Here is a 19,599-nt window from a genome sequence, read left to right on the forward strand (position 1 = left end):
GATATCATATGTGGAGATGTCTGGATTTTAAACATCCTGACGTCACAACTTGCTCCAAACTTTCTAATTTTTTTACCTCGGCCCCCACATGCAATAACAAGACACATCGACAAGTTTCGTGATTTTCGGACTTTGTTTTAATTTTATATAATTTAAATACACTTTCCTCGCGAGTATAATCTCATGCTATGATAATATGATGCGCCAAAATACATGCAACTTCCTAGATACGGCCTTGACATACCCTAAATATTATGAATCTCATTTTTCGAATAACCGAATTATATTATTTTATGTACCTGTAGTTCAAATTTACATTACTCGTAAAAATTCAACGAAATAAAAATAAATTAAATAAATATATTTTTTAACTTAAAATTGTGCCAAATTTTCAAATAACGAATTATTTACTCTATCAAGGCCCCACAAAAAAATTGGATCAAAAAACAAAAAAAGACAAAAAAAATTTGCCGGGAGCTTAATTTGGCTCCGGGCAAAGAAGCCTTTGCCGGGAGCCAGGTCAGAGACACCCGGCAAAGATTTTTTATAATAAAAAATAAAAAAATCTTTGCCGGGTGTCTAACGGCGTGGCTCTCGGCAAAGAGTGACGACCGTTGGTCATCACCCCGCTGACTACCTTTGCCGACGGCCTAGCTTTGCCGGGTGTCGGCCTTCGACAAACAAGGTTGTTTTGCCGACGGCTAGACTTTGCCGGGAGTTTGGCCCTCGGCAAAGGCTACTTTGCCGGGAGTATTTCTTTGCCGGGAGTCTCTGACCCTAGCCTTCGGCAAAGAAATCCTTTGCCGGGTGCCCGATAAAAAACTCCCGGCAAAGCATTTTCCTCCCGGCAAATCGCCTGTTTCCTGTAGTGTCACTTGCTCTCTCGTATCTTTGTTCGTCTACCACACCGCCAACCTCTGCTTTGACAGTACCGCCTCCGACTCTAATGAGGATAACCCTCCTTCTCGCCCTTCTCTCTTGCAGGATCAGTGCTCTCCGGCCTCCACCTCTGGGAGCCACTGCCCCCATGCATGACGCTCCTAGTGGCACCACCTAACAACCATCCTGAATCATCACGGTAGAAGCACCATTATCACCTTGCTCCTGCCAGCAACCTACCACATGGCACCAGCAAGCTTGCTCTAGTATGGCAAAACTAGTTAATCTCAGCCCAAATTACTAACCCTAATTCTATAGCCTAATAGTTTTTTACTTTCTTTTGTTCTTTTCTTTACTTTTTTTTGCAACCAATTGATTCTAACATGGTTGGATTCAAGACGTACTAGGAGTCTAGGATGCTCTCTATTCTATCCCTACTACTAAATTCTGAAAATTTCAGTCTGCCTAAAATTTTTCTACCGTCGGTAGCCAGATGGGCCCACACGTCCGTCCATATGTCCGCCACCCACACCACCCATGCCGTCTCCGTATATGTCTGCCAGCCCGCCACCCATGTTTCCGTCTCCGTATATGTCTGCCAGCCCGTTTTTGACTCTGTAATTCTGTATGTCTGCTCGGACAGGGGTATGGGATGTCAGAGGCAGGCCCCGTGCTCTCAATGTGCATGGCGTTTGCCAAGGAGCCATTGCCGGTGAAGTCTGGTGCCTGCGGCACGGTGGTGAGGAACGCCGAGCTCAAGATCATGGACCCGACACCAGGCTGCCCCTCCCCCGCAACCAGCCCGGGGAAATTTGCATCAGGGACAAGCAGATGACGAAAGGTACGTAACCAATTTTTTTTTTCTTATTACACAAATTACAAACAACCAGTGAAACACTAATCTATAACTACTGCCATACGATTACATGGATCTGAACAATTAGTACGAACTTTTAGAAGTTTATATTAATTAGATTTTTTTAATTATTATTTTAAAAATTTTGAAAACCACCTATAGTAAAGTCAATTTAGAAGAAGACCAAGTTTATTTGTCTGGTACCCTAAGTGCACCAGTAAAATAAATATTCCTCTTCTATCCATTTCTAATATGAATACATGAAGTGGTTATGTTGCTGGAGGGGCTACAGTTTAGTAATCATGTGATTACTACCACTCTAAATGCTTGTTACTTCCTCAGTCTCTAAAAACTTTAAGTCTTAGAGTTCTCTTAAGCCAAACTTTTTAAATTTTAACCGAATTTCTAAGAAAAAATACTAAGATTTATAGTACCAAAATAGTACTATTAAATTTATCATAGAATATATATTCAAATATGTCTATATATATCTATACTTATACCTACCTATTAATAAAGAGGTAAAATTTCTGATCTTTTTTGTCGTCTAGCTCAACGGTCTACCCACTCGTCCGCGACCCCTCACTAAGGCCCAAGTTGAGTTGCTACTATGCATCCAGGTAAAAGAAATTCGTATCCATAACCCCTATCCGTGCTGCCGCTAATAGTTTCATTGCTCGCTCGTCTCTCGGCACCGCCGCTGCGTCGGCACGTTCGCTCGTCTTCCCATGTCGTCGATACGTCGGCGAGCTCGCTTATTTCCCCATGTCGTCGATGTATCTCTCCAACGCCCGACAACGCCCACACCAGCCGTCGAAGGCACGTCCAACCTGCGGATGCTACTCCCATGCTCCGTCGCTCACCAAGGCCGCTCCTGTGCTCCGTTGCTCACCTAGGCCGCTCCTGTGCTCCGTCGATGAGGCTGTGCATATCATCTCCCCACCTGCCTGCGCGGCCGCGTTGTGCTGCCGAGAAGCCACAATGCTCTACTCGGCAGCCGTTCACACCGTACTGGCAACCGCTTGTGTAGGTGCGTCTATGCCACCTTGCTTGGATGCTTGCCCCTACCGGCCATGGTGGTCAAGGATGTCATGGTCATCATAACATAAATTATATATTTAATGAAATATAAATAAATATGTATCATTCCTATAATGTTTTATGAAGTTTTTTATCTCCCGTTGCAACGCACGGGCATTTTTGCTAGTTAATCATAAATCAAGAGGCCTCTTGATTTATATCTTCCTTTCATATAAATTCTCCTTTGCCCCCCACCCATACACGTGCAAGACTGAGGTACACATTCTCCATGAGGACATGAGTTTAACTAACAGTAGACAACTACCATAGATCGTTACGTGTCAAACCTTGTTGGATAGGATTGGATATTTCCTTCCCTATATCCTTATCCACATATTATTTGTCAGATTCGGAATAAATGTGAAAAAATTCAAATGTTGAAAGTGGTGCCGAGTTGAAGGGGATTTGGATTGGACTCTATTTTAATCAGCAAAATAGTATGCTAAAGAACTGATAAAAAGAAGTTTACATGGTAAAAAGTTCTGTATAGAAAACCATCTCTAATTTGATATTATATTATGTTCCCACACTATTCCACAACATATCTTTTAGCATCACCCTATGTGTCGTTAAGGCCAGTCTCAGTGGAGAGTTTCATGGCGTTGTTTCCAAGACTGCCATGTCATATAAAATAAAATGAAACTTGAATGAAACATTCACTTTCAATGGAGAGTTTCATTTCATAGTTTCATAAGCATTTAATTCCAAGACTCATATAGAGTTGGTAATCGTGTCAAGAGAGTTTCATCTAGATGAAACCCATTTCTTTTCTCTCTTCTTAAATACACTGCCATGTCATCAAAACTGTCTATGTGGCAACCTATTTAATGCAAATGAAACTCACATGAAACTCCCATTGAGACTGGCCTAAAAGTCATTTCAAGGATATGTGTCATTGATACTAGGGTCATTATAAATATTTAATGACCAGCTGACTTTTAATGACCGACTGTCGTACATTGTGCCATAGATATAATGACCGGTTGTTCGGCACGTATTATAAACCTATACCAACACATTACAACCGCCTAATGCTAGACATACAAAAAGTTAACTATATAATATCATTTTGTTTATATGTTAACCATACATTTAACAATAACCATGGCAGACATTAAGACATCATGAAACACATAAACTAGAACAAAGCTACGGTTGACAAAACATTAAAATCATCAAAATTTGTATTTGTATAAATTTTCACACAAAGTACTAAGGTAATAACTAAGCTAACTCACTCAAGCACCTACACAACTAAAATGTTGTCTTGTACGGTTCACAAACTCGATCATATGTTTTGCAAACTAATCGTATCTTAGCTGGTTTAGGTTTCTTGTGGTAGAACTAGCCCACGCTAGGGTTTAAATTCTTGACTTGGCATTGATGCTCATTTTTTTTTTGAAATTATTCTAGGATGTAAATTAATTTTAATCTTAACTTAAGAATGTAAAATTGTTCAAACCTTTTTTATAAATATTTTAACACACACACACACACACACACACACACACACATATATATATATATATATATATATATATATATATATATATATATATATATATATATATATATATATATATATATAGTAACTTTTTGTGAACACCCAACTCTTTTCTTGGACATATATTTGTTCTGAAATATATTAGTTACTGTACTTTTTAGGCAATATATATTGTGCAGTGTTACGATAATTTTCTAAATATACACCTAGCACAAAAATCCTAGCTCTGGATTGAGTGTTCCGGTGGGAACCACGGTGACGTGGCTAAGTAGAACATAGCTGACTAGTGTGAATGTGTGTGTGGTCCAGTAGTAGGGCAATCTATTGGGATGTCACTGGTTCAAACCCTGGTATTTTATCTTTTCTTGAATTTTTTTAGAAATTTTAGGGTACATGCAGGCATGTGCATTTAGTGGTAATGCAAGATTCCCGTGTAGAAGCCTCCAACCATTTCTTTGCATATGTACGGACACACACGCTTGTGTGTATGATGTGAGTAGGGATGAACGGACGGATATCACTCATATCAGATTTGTTTTCATATTTCTGGTCGGATTCGGATTCGAATACGGATAATGTCAATCATGTCGGATAAGATATAATTGGATGTCGACATCATAAATATACGATTTAAGTATTCGGATACGGATACGGTATCGGATGTTGAATATTCGGACTCGGATACGGACAGATCTGAACCCCCTCTAAACGAATTCAGTCTCGAATACGGTCGGAAAATATCCGTACCGTTTTCATCCCTAGATGTGAGTATGGAGTGTGTGAGTTGTACTCGATCAGGAAAAAAACATACATGCACAGGAAGATTCAAAGTTTATGATCTTTGATCAATAATTTGGTCAACTACTTTTTACTATTCTAACACAAACTAGATATAGTTTTCAATATAATCATAAATAATGTTTTGGTAAAGGATTTTGTAAACGGATCTATGGGGATAGCACTACCAAGAGAAGGAGCATGTACAAAGCTGCAAACTGTTTGATCCATTTATTTGCAAACAAAAGCCAGCTATTAATTTCGTTAAATAAATATATTTTGTTCACTAATCAACTAGTTGCTGCCACTTACATTAATTTCTGCATACAATATGATATTGAATGTACTTCTTTTCACTAGAATTTCAACCTACTTTATTTAGAGCAGATGTAATATTGTTCACAAGTTCACCTGTGCTAGAAGTTCCGTCTTCAATCTGCATGTGGTGAGAAAAGAATTAGAAAATAATAATATCTTTAATTGACCAACCATATTAATTAATGTCATATGAAATTTTCATACCTTCTATATGCAAGGCTAAAGCTACTTAGAGTATCATAGTTAGGTAATCCTAGTCCATGCAATCTATACTCCGGCATGGATTAGAATCTTATAAAGAGTATAAATTCGTGTTCGTAATTAAAATTTCCTATTTTTTGTACTCTTTGTTCAGTTCCTACAATTGAGTATTCTCACCCTATGATTGTCTAGTTTTGCATGTAGTGTGACACCGACATATGGGTTCTCTACACCCGAGTCCCAAGAGGACCAAGATTAATTGGTAGAAGGACCGTTGTCTCATATATGTGTGGATCATGGAACACCCACACATTTGTTATCTTCCAAAACTATGTTGTTAAAGACTTCCACTAGTATTATGATGTTGTTAAGTTGCTTGTGTGTACTTTATGAGTAATGACTAAGCTTGAGACAATGGTTTGTAAACTTTAATACTTGTGATGTAATATGACCTATTTGTGGCTTGTGATGTTTTCTTTCCTTTGTGTGATCCTGGATGAAGTCGCACATAGTACATCATATGGATGGTGTACCGGGATGACTAATTAAGTGAATTATCTAACTTAGTAGTCAATGGAAGACTATTAGGTTAGGTACTCACAAGGGAGATGATCCTAACAAAGATTTTTTTGCATAAGAACATAATACAATTGAATATCCATCCCATATAACTACTATTTTTTACTAATGGAGGAGAGAGTAATAACAAATTATTTATTGCTAAAAGTCCTATCCATTCTGATTTTCAGTTTGTGCAAAGAAACAAACTTTATTGTGCTTGTTTTTACAAATAACAATAAATAACTTATAATTATTGTAACCTCCTTCACTTGGAATGCTATTGAAAAGATCTTTGTCCTCTTTATTTCACGATCCCATAGGCTCTGCCTTGATTTGGGTTGGGATTGGGCCAGGGGGGGGGGGAGGGGATCATTAGCCCCTGGTTGTAAGTTGTGGTATGACTTGAGGTAGCGTATTCTTGTAAGTTAACTTTATCGTGATTTTTTCTTTGAAACTATTACCATTGCCATAGAAATGTGGGTTGTACTAGTGCTAGGTTTTGCACTTAGAAAGCCATCCTCATGCTCACCTCCTATCTCTCTCTCTCTCTCTCTCTTTCTCTCCTATTATATTCTTGTTCGCTCGAATGTCGGCTCATCATCATCCTCTATAACTTGACCCCATGCTCACACACCGCTGCCCCCGGCCGGCTCCAACGGTGCCTCTGTTGCCTCTGTCCTATATATGCCACTGTCCTCACTAAATCCAAGGAGGCTTCTCCTACACCGGGCTGGTGCGAGCACCTCTCCTCTCCTCCACCCCTATAACATTGCCTCCTTAGCTAATACTAAACAGCCCTCTTCTAAGCCCACGACAGAGCCATGAAAGGAAGCCCTAAAATCCCCAAAGCCCAAACCCTAACTCAAGGTCTTGGTCTCCGCCCATCCCCACACTTCTAAATTCTAAGCATAATTTATGGTGACTGTATGATGAGATCGGCAACAACAATGGTCTGCAGTCTGCGCTTCAATGCCGCAGCACGTCCAAAATTAGCATTCCTATTAAAATATATGTTTTTAAATACGGATCAAGTTATACCCGGCTAGCTATTGTTGTATCACTAAGCATATTTATGCTTGGTTAACTTAATCGTTAGGCCTTGGTTAGATCTGAAATTTTTTTGAATTTTGACACTATAGCACTTTCGTTTTTATTTGACAAATATTATCTAATCATAGAGTAACTAGGCTTAAAAGATTCATCTCGCGATTTATAGATAAACTGTGCAATTAGTTTTTGTTTTCATCTATATCTAATGCTCCATGCATGTGCCGCAAGATTCGATGTGACGGAAAATCTTGAAAAAGTTTTTGGTTTTAGGGGTGAACTAAATAGGGCCTTAGTCAAAAGTAAAAAATTTTAATTTGATAATACATGCACAAATGAACATATGTTTTGTCCAGAGGGACGTATACCTGTGCCGTGATGGTGATGTTGAGTGATGATTCGGCGAAGGGCACGACGTTGGTGTTGATGATGGAGAGGCCGTGGTTTTCGATCAGCTCCGTGAGCACCATGATGAGCACCCCCTTCTTCTGCCGGCACACCACCCTCAGCAAAATCGTTTTCCCTCGCACGTCCACCTCGATCTTTGGGCTCTCATCATCGGACTTGTTAACAGCTTCATCGTCCTTGGAGCCAGTCCCAGTAGTACAGCACTGTGCGTCCGACGGTGGCGGCGACTCCGACTCCGCCGTGCCGCTGCCGCTGCCGGCGAAGTGGTGGTGCTCCTTCTTCTGCTGCAGCGTCTTGAGCCTGTCCTTGAGGTGGTGCACGTACTCGATGGTGCTGCCCAGGACGGACACCTTGTCGGTCTGAGAATGGAATAGCCAATCCCTAACGGCTTTAGCTAGTCAATGCATTGGTGTGTCTCTCTTACGACGTACTAGAGTACTAGGTACCTTGGTGATGTCCGGGACGATGGACGCTAACGTGGCGAACTGGTTGTGCATCTTCTCCCGGCGCTTCCTCTCTGCGACGACGTGCTCCTTCAGGCTCGAGCTCGCCCTCCGGCCGCCGCCACTGCCTGTGCCTTGTTTCTTCTCCGTCAGCGGCAGCATCGTCAGTGGTGGGCAGCAATTATTCGCAGTCCCAACGACCGTGGTAGACGACGACGACGACGAGCCGCCGTCATTGGTGAAGGACATCAAGATGTTGTTGCAACCAACACCCGTCGCCGCAGAGCCCCCAACCCCAGCGAATGAGAAACCCGTGGTTGTTGGCCGCTGCTCTTGTTGTGGAGGCTGCTGCTGGCTCCAGAGCTCGTTGGCCAGGGATTCCGCGAGCTGCTGCATGCTCAGTGGGTCAATCAACTCCAGCTCCCCAAGGTCATCATCCTTCTCCTACACACAATTTACCGCATGCAACAAAATTTAATTATTATGCGTGCTTCAGATATATGTCGATATATATATAGATGAACTAAATTGGAAGCTGGCATTTCTACCGAAATTTGGTCGTGTGGGATCTTACAAGTTCTGCCAGCCATTGCTTATTAGCCGAGGAATCCATCATATCTCAGTAGAATCGTCAGGTGTAATATATATGTAAAATCCTACAACAAAACCATTATATTAGACAGCGATTGATCTAATATAATTCTGTTTATTTGATGCACAGAAATCCTAACAAAATTTAACAAACAACGAAGGAGCAATCTCTAGGAACAAAAAGGAAGAATTAATTGAGAACTAGGAATTTTGGGGTGACTCTGCTCCATACCTGAAAATCTCGATGGTACTGTCCTGCTAAATGCTAATACAGCAATGAGAGGAGAGGAGACACTGGTGTAGGTTTCTTATAGACAAAGAAAACATACTATACTGCTTGAATTTATTATACTATATATGATGCTCCTTCAACAACTTGAGCTGGGGTACTTAGCCCCGATAATTATGATTATTAGCAACTATTAAATCCCAATTTTAATGATTCCTAGGCATGCTCCATTATTGTACATTTCAACCGCTGTATATATAAATAAGAAATAATGTAAGTATTGCAATGGGAGCGGCATTGTTTTAGTAGTTCACTGCAACAGTATATTGGTTTGATTTTGTCTTGTTCCATATTGACTTCCCTGCCAACGTATTATTGATACCATAGCATGTGCATGTGGTCGGGACGTGCTGGTCAAAGCTTATATTCTTTCCAATCCTTCAACAAGGCCCTCTTGTTATACTTTTCTTCACTCATCAATAACTGCAACTTGGATTGTAACTGGTGTCCAAGAGTATAGAAAGTCATCACTTCCTTTCTTACTAGGATAAGTCTATTGTGACCATCCAGCTATTGTTCAAGTTCGATTCTGGCGGTAACTATAAGACCTGAAATCTTTGACGATCGAACTATTAATACCGGACAAGTTTGGCCCATCCATGTGGTTTCAAATAAAGGTGGTTTTGTATATAAAAACAAAATATAATTTACTTTTAAAAAATCCATAATTCATTCTTTTTTAATAAAAATATAAACCAGCACCAAACTTTTTCTAAAGATATAACATATATATAGGTATTAGATTTGGAGTTATTTTGATCCTAGTTGTAGTTGTTCATAGTGTTTTACTGCTCGTAACGATGCCATTATTTAAAACACCATGTTTGGCTATATATATGAAACGTAGAGATCAACCAAGAAAATCCATACTCAAAATAGAGAACCAAATATGTCAGTTAGCCAAATTATTTATTGAGGATAGTGATGCTATTACAGTTGTAATGGATAAATGTGATTGGTCTATATGTGGTTGAGCATGAGGTTGGTGTCGTCTTCCATATATTCTTCTGTTTGCTTGTAATCTTCTATGGATTCTCTAGCAATCCCGGGTATAATGTAGCACAAAACAATTAATTAAATAAGTAATAAATATGACTATGATAAATAAAACATGGGAATAAATATAATATCAATAACTTCAGATAGAGAGCACCAAATAGATATTTTATAGGAATATTTTGGTACTGATTTAATATTTTTGATGTTTTGAAATGGATTAGTTGTTAGTATTTTTTTAAAAAAATAAACTATTTTTCATATTTTTTTTAGATAATATGGAACCACCTTTAAAACTAGACAGATGGCCAAATTTGTCCTGTACTTATGGTTCGGTGGTTAATGATTTCTAGTTTTAGAGTTACATGGCCAAAAAAAATCAGACAATATAGTTGCGTCAAAAAAATGGACTTCTCCTTCTTATTAAAATATAGAACACACCATGAAGTGGAGACTTACATGCATCTACCTCAAGGAACACATTCAGTCACTGGCCTCATTTGAAACATGAGCCATTAGTCTTGATTATATTGTTTCCTGTAAAATTCCTACAAATTTGAAGTTACATTGACAGGTTCTGAATTCATATTGATACATACATTCTTAGTTATGGAGAAGCATGAGGTTTCACGATGGCATAGAGGGAACCACCTCCTGTGTTTTGCTGCTCACTAACTAGCCTGTAACCTCCGGTTTCGCGAAGAGAATCAGGACAGTTCATGGGCAACACGTGTGTGATGCCGGCAAATCCAACCTGAGACTTTTCTTATATTAGAGAAACAGGGTACTCCTGTATAGGAGTATTGATTAGTTCTAGCGCACCATGTATCCAGTTTTAAAATGATTGTAGATCCAGTTTCATCTACATAAAAGTTGACCTCTCTATTCATAATTTTAGTGTCATGCCATTAGACTTACTACCTATATGGAGCACCCCATTTTTAATAACAATATATAAAAAAAACCTTCACTATGACTAGTGTACTAATAAAATCCATTTCATTGATCCTTTCCTAACATGCATCAGCCAAAGCGGATTAGCAAGGCATTAATTGTTTGTATCATTGCGCCCACAGTTTGAAGCAAAACACGCCGGCTCAATCGCTGTGCATTGCAGGGCATGCAACTCTCTTCTGTGGTTATATATATATGTGTCATAGCTGACCGATTTCTAGTGCTGGCATGCATCACCTGTGAAGACGCAGTGTACATGGATCCAGATACTTTCTCCATTCTCTAAATAATGCTTGCAAGAACTATATGTGCAAGCTACACAGTGACCTAGGGCACTCACAATACAAGACTCTATCATAGAGTCCAAGACACTTAATTACATATTATTTATGGTATTTTGCTGATGTGACAACATATTTATTGAAGAAAGAGGTAGAAAAAATAAGACTCCAAGTCTTATTTAGACTCCAAGTCCACATTGTTCGAGGTAATAAATAACTTTAGACTTTATGATAGAGTCTGCATTAAGTGCCCTCATATATCTTACAGATATGCAGGGATCAAGAGCTAAGTCGTCCCTGTTCATTTAATGTGCACCAGAGGTCTGAAACTTAAGTGCATATCTATCGTTGCTGTCACGCCCAAACTTGCTAGAAACATGGTGGTTTAGCAAGTTGATGTGTTCATTAGCATATACTCCCTCCGTATTAAAAAACTTGACGTTCTGAGCTCTCTCACAGTTTTTACTAAACTTGACGTTCTACCCATGCAAAGAAAGTATTGGACGCGTTTACCCCTCCTTCTCGCGCCCGTACAACTGCGGATTACTCGCGCGGCTCCTCGATTCTTTCTCTCCGCATTAATCGCACGCACCGCACGCTCTCGCCCGCTCCCTCGCCGCACCACGTCCGCGCAGCTCCCTCGCCGCAGCACGCTCGCCGCGCCGCCAGGGTTCGAGCACCTCCGTCGCTGCACCACGCTCGCCGTGCCGCGAGGTTCCAGCACCTTCGTCGCTGCACCACGCTCCGTGCCGCCATGGAGTCCGTGGTGGCAACGAACTCTGTCTACGCGCACAATTCAAAGGGCTACATGGCGTGCATTCCGAGCCCTCATGCAATCCTTATCCACGGCATTTTTTTTAATGGAAAAAAACAAACACATCCTTTTTTATGGATAGAGGTAGAGGGCCATGCAAAATCGACAGGTGAAGAAAAAATATGTTCGGCAGGGGGCTCTTACTTAGCCACGGGATATTCTATTTTTATGGATACAGGGCCATGTAAAATCGTCAGGTAGAAAAAAAATGTTCGGCAGGAGGGCTCGAACCTTGGCTGCTTGCTCGAGGCTGATCAATACAAACCAATCAACCTATGAAACTTTCATGAACATGAGATACCCGCAGGTCTATTTAATAAGAGCATAGTTGAAAGATTACCCCTTAATTAATCACTCCTTGGTTACCACAATTCCTGTCTAAACGTCAAGTTTTTTAGGTATGGAGGGAGTATATATATAGCAAACTAGAGGTTTTCAAAAACTCCCTATGGATGACTAGCTAGTGGGCATCCTAACAAGACCTATCTTGGTGGGGGTGGAAAGAGTTTCATTGTCATTAAATAAGCTGACATGACATAGTATAGATAAAGATAGATGATAAAAGTTTTAACATATTTAGAGTCTTAGAAACTGGAATATGAAACCCCGTCCAGACAGGCCTAAAGCTAAGCTTCATGAAACTCAGCAGATATGCCAACTTGAGTACTAGTATGTTTAACACGTTTTAGGGGAGGGCAGGGCGGTAGGGTAGACCTTGATGGTAAAAGAATCCTCAGTGTACGTGCTCCTAATTTTGGGTTACAAAGCAACAAGCATCTCCATAAGTGTTTGGTAAAGCCACTCGCAATCTTTTTTTTTGATAGGCCTAAAATAAGTCTGGATCCAGCACTTCCCTATCCTAACTCCTAATCTATGCACGCATAAAAAAATGGAGAAAGACACGCACAAAGATACTCAGAGCACCACTACTCCCTATGATGGTGAGCAAATAAGAGCACTACTACATAAATTTTATTGGAGGTGATTGGAATTGGTTAATGGAGGCGGGCATTTGTAACCACCTCCAATTAGTGGCCTCGGTTAATCGTCACTTAATAGAGTTGGTTGCCATGCCTGCTATGGTTAATTGATTAACGGAGGCGGGCGTCTTAAAAGTGCTCGTCTCTATTAATCAATTTAAAAAAAAGCAGAGCTAGCCCAATCAAGCCCGCCATTGTGCTCCGTGTCTGCGCGCCGCCACCACGTCCATCGTCGCCATTGTGGGCCAGATCGGTAGCTCCTATGGTCGAATCCGAGCGCTGTTGCCACTGCTCGCCGGATTCGAGCCCCGCAGCCGCATCCTCCGTACATCCGGGCGCCATTGACGTTGCTTGCTCGCTAACACTGGATCCACTGCCGGTGGGGCACGAGCAGCACCGGTTGCAGCTGGCTGGACCATCGTTCGCCCTAGGAGAAAGAGAGAGTGAAGGAGAGAAGCTAGGAGAGATGGAGAAACAAAGGACAATGTTACCTGGAAGAGATGTGTGCTCATCGAATCTCGCCCGCCGGTAGCCGCAAGCCACCGGATCTGCCCAAGGTGGCCACCTCGAGCACTGCCGCTACCGCCGCTAGTGGAGGCCTCACGCACCGCCACTTCTTGTTTGCTACCAAGGAGAGAGAGAGAGGAGGGCGAGTGAGGGTAATACCCGATTTTAAGGACAAAACCACCATATGTGAGTTTTAGAAGTCAAATCTCACATATAGCTACAAATAAGGGGTAATATCAAAAGACAATGCATAAATATATAACGTACTTAATATAAAAGAAATAACCTTCAGTATCAAACAGCGGATAGACAACTCCAAACTTCGGGTATTAACTCCTCTCCACAGGATCAAACTGACTGGTTGATCACAAGCCCAAAACTTCTCCTGAGGTGTGGGGGAAATTGCAAGAGTGAGCACATATCGTACTCAACAAGTATAACCAGGGGTTCATGAGGCTCAATTAGCTGACACTGGTTTGACTGCATTTAGCTTTTATATGTAGATAGCATATTTAATTATTGGATAGCAAATATCAAGGTAGCATATTAAATCCCATAACCACATGATCAATTGTATACAAGAATTAAGAATAACACATATAAACAACATAATAAACCATCTTTTATCATCATTAATCATGTTCATCAATGTCCATCTATTCCGTCAGTTTTCCGGGCCGTCCGTATCCGTGGGCACGGCTAGTATACCAGATTTAACACTCTGCAGAGTTGTACATCTTTACCCATGAGTCGTGATTTACCCTTTCGCCCGAGGTGATCAGCCTCTTAACCCACTACCAAGGAAGGTCGGCAGGGATCACTATGAAATCTTTCAAATGTTCGTCTAACATGTTAGGGCCGCAAGGTTTCCTTTGCGCGTAGATATAGATACCCCCTTCCAAATGGCACAATGACGCGCAGCCTATACACATAAGGACAGGGGCTCGCACTATACCCAAAACGATTCAGCCCCTCCACCCTTTCGGGTAACCACTAACAAGCTAGAAAAATTACTCATACTTGACTAAAGCCAGAGCCATATAGCCCTCATGGTTGTACGAGTTGTCCCAGCTTTTGCCAAGGGATAAGTCCTTATGGAGGGTCAAGATCAATCCAGCAAAAGCCAGAGTTCTTTCCACCCTTTATATTCAAGTTGCTAGAAAGCTTATTTTATTGTTTATTGTATATTCAAATATTCATGTTACAAGATCATGGATTAATAATCAAGCACTAGCAAGAACTACCCAATGCATATCCAAATAGGCAACAAAGAATTCAGGATAACAATCATCTATGATTTTGCTAAGGTCATCAAGGTGGACACATGTATATGATAAATGTTATATTAATTGTGTATAGGTGACAAGGGTAGTCCCAAGTTATACTTGCCTTGATCAAAGCTCTCCTGAGCCTGCTGCTGATCGTCAAAAGCTTGACCTTGATCACCAACGTGCGGCTCACCGTCTAATCCCGATCATCAATCAACAACACGCAATTCCATATAGACAATCATACACGAAGCAAACAAACTATAATTAGAACAATACACCAAACAGTGGTAAAACAAATATAAAAGTTTATCAAAATATTCTACGCAGCGCTACGATCACACAAACGTAAGGACCACGAAAATCGGAATTAAAACGTAGAAGTTATGAATTTTCTAAGATTTTATATAGAAAAATAATTAATTAAATAGGATCACGAAATTAAAAAGTTTTAAACTGAGAAAATGATGTTACTAACATGTAGAGTTCAGTAAAACGAATGCAACGCAATTTGAATGGGTCAAAATGGAGTTAGAATAAATATTTTATGAGCAAAACAATTTCAGTGGCAATTCTGTAAATACCTGAAAACGTATTTTGAATCAACTCAGCGGACTTTACGTTTTCAAAACTGAAAGGCGTATTCCATCTGTTCGCTTTGGACCGCGGGTTCAGCATGAAATCTTCCAGAGACTCTTTAGCAAAAGTGCGAGTGAAGGGGTATCATGAAATCTGGATCGTTGGATCTGCGATGGATGGCTCTGATTAGAAGCAGGCGGGGAGAGAAAGGGTGCTGCCGGAGCAGAGAGAGAGCACGGCGGCTCCATGGCCGGAAAAAGAGCCGAGCTCGCCGGAGATGGTGGAGAAGGCACTAGAAAGCTCGGTTTTCGACGGGAAGGGTACTGGGAGCAAGAGAGGACCCTCGCGAACTCACATAGGGTGCTATTGGAGCTCGGGCGATCTTGGGGAAGGCACGCGACGCAAAACCGCGGACGGCTCTTCCTGTGCAGGTTCGGCGCCGATGTGAGAACAAACGAACGCGGTAGAAAATTAGGGAAGGGACTTGGAAGCTTTGTTACCTCGACGCGAAACTCGGCACGTGGTTGCGGGCGAGAATTGAACACCCCGGAGCGAAACCCACGGCGGCGGCTTCCCTATCCTCTCGGCGAGATCCGGAACGGAGCTACAGCACGCAATTAAGACCGAAAGCATGCAGGGAAAAAGAAACGGAGGCGGAGGAGGCACTGGTCCTACTTAATGGATGCTTAGGCAGGCGATTTGGTAACCAATCCCGCATAAATCGGGATGAGCTTCCGATTCGGTAGGAGACCTGCTCGGTCACGTCGAAGAAGAAAGGGGAAGGAGAGGGCGCTGCCGCGTGGGCTCCACCGACTAGTGAGAGAAGGAGTGGGACCCGATCGTCAGACAGATAGAAGAGGGGAAGGCGCGCAGGCTGCCTGCGGGCGCTTGGGCCGGCTGAGCGTGCGACTGGGCCGCGGGGAGAGAGAAGGGAGAGGTTTTACTTTTCTTTCATTTTTTTTTATTTCAAAAGCCGTTTGAAATTCATTTAAAAATCCTTTTGAATCATTTTGAATTTTGAGTTTAAATACACTCATCACAGTAAATAAAATGCCTTGACATGTATGCTCAAACATGTTTATTTGTCCTATGATGAATTTTAATTTAATGAAAAATATTATCTCTCTATATTTCATGAACACAAAAATACAAAATTAAATCATTTTCACTCTATTTCCCAGAAAATAATTTTTAGGGTGTTACAGTGAGGGAGGGCGAGAGAGAAGAGGGCAAGTGTGGAGGTGCGTTGCGTGCGGCTAGAGGCTGGGAGAGGGGGAGTTGGATTGGAACAGTGAAAACCTAAGTACTATACATATATATACACACAAGCCCGATATCAGTCCTCCCTAGGCGAGTTGGGCCTTAGCCTTTTTAGAGGCGGGCCTTCTAGTGTGCCCGCCTCCTAAAATAAATTTAGGGAGGCGAGCACCTTTTCAGAGGCGGGGCATTCTAGTGTGCCCGCCTCATAAAATAAATTTACGGAGGCGAGCACCTAACACGACCGTCTCCATAAATAGGCTATTTATGGAGGCAGTTGTCTTAAGGCGCCCGCCTCCGTAAATATATTTTAAAAGACGGTTAGATTTTGACCATCTCCGTTAATCGATTTTAGGAGATGGGCAAATATGACTGTCTCGTAAAATAAATGTGAACGTCTCCTTTAATAGCCTAGCATTTTAGGAGACAGTTGGATTTTGTATCCACCTCCGTTCATGTTTGGACATTGTCACCTAAAATCATTTCTATAGTAGTGGAGATTCTATTTTTGTAGATCCTGGCTGTGAGTTAGGATGATGGCATGATACACTCGTCACCCCCATCACCACCTTGGGGATTCACTAAAGTTGGATCTTCGGCCACTATTTTTATGTCCAAAGGATACTTGCTAGTAGGTAGAGTGAGATTCTGTTTTGGATGTCCTGGGTGCGAGTTAGGTGTGAGGGATGCCTGGCTACGGGGCGACTAGCAGGAGAATAGTGGCGTTGTTGGTGTGCCATGGGCAGCGAAAAAAATCTTTAAGTGGGTCTACTTTTTTAGAGCAAATTATTGAAAATCGTTGGTGATGAGTAATTTTCACTTTTTCCTTTTGCAATATTTATTGGAAATACTACAAAACTAGATTTTTGAGATTATTTGTTTTGGCACTGCTGCAAATGCTCTAAGTAGAGCTAAACATATTCTAATCATAAATCTAGGTTTATGTCTTTGAATGATATGGAATTTAAGCTATGAATAAAAATAAAAGTTCATTCGACATTGCCAAAAAGCTTCACACCCGCGTCCCATTTTTACAAATGTAAACTCATGTTCCTATAATACAACCACTTTTTTATGGATTAAAAATTGAGGTCAACCTCTCTCTCTCTCTCTCTCTCTCTCTCTCCTGCTGCTGAAGTGACCATGGCTGGAATCCTCATCGTAACAGTTAGCCAATTTTGAAATCTTTAATGGTTGGTAGTAGACATATTAGAAGAAATAGAACGCACACCCTCTTGTTCTTGACTGCTATAAAGCTCTTATCAAATTAGAATATGGGAACAAAACTAGTTTCTAGGTAGTTTTATATGTTGGAAATTTAGGCAATTCATGATTAAATAGAGAATATAAATCAATATAATAGCACACACTAGTATGTAATTCTCTAACAAATGGCAGAGTATGGCAGTGTTGGGGATTCGCCCACTTCGGGGCTAGGCGCGAAGGTCCAACCTTCACGCCTTGCCGAGACCTTCAGACGAGGGCGAAGGTCCGGAGAGAGGTTAATGCTAATTCGGCCTGACTCTGTGGGATGCAGGTACAAAAGAGGACTAACTAGAGGCGAAGGACCCCTAGAGTTCGACGCGGATCCTTCGGATGCGGGATGGCGAAGGATCGAAGACTCTCGGCGCATGAAGGACGGAGGTCTGTGCCGCCTAGAACTCACCACGAGTCCCTCCTGGGCTGCGATACGGCTCAGATGACGGCGCAAGAGTTTGTGAAATAGTCATAGAGAGGAATTACTCAGATAGCTTTGAGAGTGGTTATAGGGTATTTTTGGTAACAAGCTGTAATCCGAAACCAAGCCCTATAAAAGCAACCACAATGTGTGCAAAAGCAGTCCATAAGAAATAAAATAATTGCTATCAGCCAACCCATACATTGTGGGAGTGGTCCATATGTAGTCCATAGCCACCAGCCATCCCTAGCACTATGGACAACCCATAAGACAATAAAGTATATATATTTACAATGTACAACAATAAACAAAGAGAGCCGTTGCATTCGGCAGGGAGCCGTTGGGCGGGTGGACGTTGCCTGCTTCTTTGCTGCTTCCCTTCTTCATTGCCTACAAAAACTGGCTGCTTCACTTCTTCACTGCCTACAAAAACTGAAGCTCCGTGCTTCACTCTTTCTCCACACTTCCTGAGATTTCGAACTTCTACAACACAAGAATGGAACCCCCCACCTAGAAACTTTTCAGGCCTCCTCAATCAAGGCTTTAATCAAGACACTCCAACCCAATATCACGAGGGTAGTGGCCAGATTTCTCCACCTCCCCACTTCCAGATTCCCTTTGCAACATCTAATTTTCTACAGAACTTCAATCCTTTTGGTCCTCCAGGAGTACACCCACCATATGGCCATTCTCCGCACACATTCCAAGGTGTTCCACAACAAGGGAGTTGGCAACAAGCTCCTCCACCTAGCTTTCAAGGATTTCATCTCCAGGAAAGTTTAGGTGCATCTGCAAGCAATAGGTCTCCACCAGTCCTTCAATTTGGCAATTTGGGTGGAGCTGCAGCCAACACTTGCTCCCATGGATCTGAGTCTAGTTCTCGATACTCTGCACAACAAGAGAAGCAATCAGTCAACATTGAAGATTTAAGTGCTAGCAGTGAAGAAGAAGAAGAAGAACCAAAGAGGCGTCAACGCATCAATTGGACTCCAGAAGAAAATGGGAGGTTATTCGATGCATGGACAAAACACTCCACTCACTACTGGAAAACAGGACTTCGCCAAGTGCCTGGGGCACTTGGCGAAGGCCACTTTACACTTGGCGAAAGCTTCGCCAAGTGCCGCACTCGGCGAAGAGCACTTGGCGAAAATCTTGTCGGTGAAGATCTCTTCGCCGAGTGCCAAATTTCGGCACTTGGCGAAGACATGTTCTAGTCTATAATAACAATATTCGTTCGCATGATGCCGAGATATCTCACTCTGCGTCTAGCACGGCGGTAACAAGATCCTCGGCAAGGGCTCTTCGCAGACTGCGGCACTTCGCGCAGCTTT

General features: G+C 41.7%; 2 protein-coding genes across 2 annotated transcripts in view; both read right to left on the minus strand.

The window, feature by feature from the left end:
* LOC110432168 (proline-rich protein 2-like) overlaps positions 1-1,454 on the minus strand; it is a 3,594-nt gene extending 2,140 nt beyond the window's left edge. The window contains exon 1 of the mRNA XM_021452116.1: positions 1,410-1,454. Within this exon, the coding sequence (XP_021307791.1) occupies positions 1,410-1,454 (45 nt within the window). The remainder of the gene's footprint in view (positions 1-1,409) is intronic.
* On the minus strand, positions 5,308-8,944 carry LOC8055097 (transcription factor bHLH18). The gene is made up of 5 exons (XM_002467354.2): positions 8,898-8,944; positions 8,649-8,730; positions 8,078-8,518; positions 7,592-7,990; positions 5,308-5,532 (listed from the first exon to the last, which is right to left on the minus strand). The coding sequence occupies exons 2-5, from the start codon at positions 8,688-8,690 to the stop codon at positions 5,461-5,463; spliced, it is 954 nt and encodes a 317-aa protein (XP_002467399.2). The 5' UTR covers positions 8,691-8,730; positions 8,898-8,944; the 3' UTR covers positions 5,308-5,460.

Source organism: Sorghum bicolor, chromosome 1 (genome assembly GCF_000003195.3).
Source record: "Sorghum bicolor cultivar BTx623 chromosome 1, Sorghum_bicolor_NCBIv3, whole genome shotgun sequence".
In the NCBI taxonomy this organism is placed as follows: Eukaryota; Viridiplantae; Streptophyta; class Magnoliopsida; order Poales; family Poaceae; genus Sorghum; species Sorghum bicolor.

Excerpts from the sequence above, each read along its gene's own strand:
- LOC8055097 (XM_002467354.2), bottom strand. The coding sequence starts at position 8,690 with ATGATGGATTCCTCGGCTAATAAGCAATGGCTGGCAGAACTT. Across the intron at positions 8,519-8,648 it reads AGCAATGGCTGGCAGAACTT|GAGAAGGATGATGACCTTGG; the intron begins GTAAGATCCCAC and ends AATTGTGTGTAG. Across the intron at positions 5,533-7,591 it reads ACATCACCATCACGGCACAG|ATTGAAGACGGAACTTCTAG; the intron begins GTATACGTCCCT and ends CACCACATGCAG.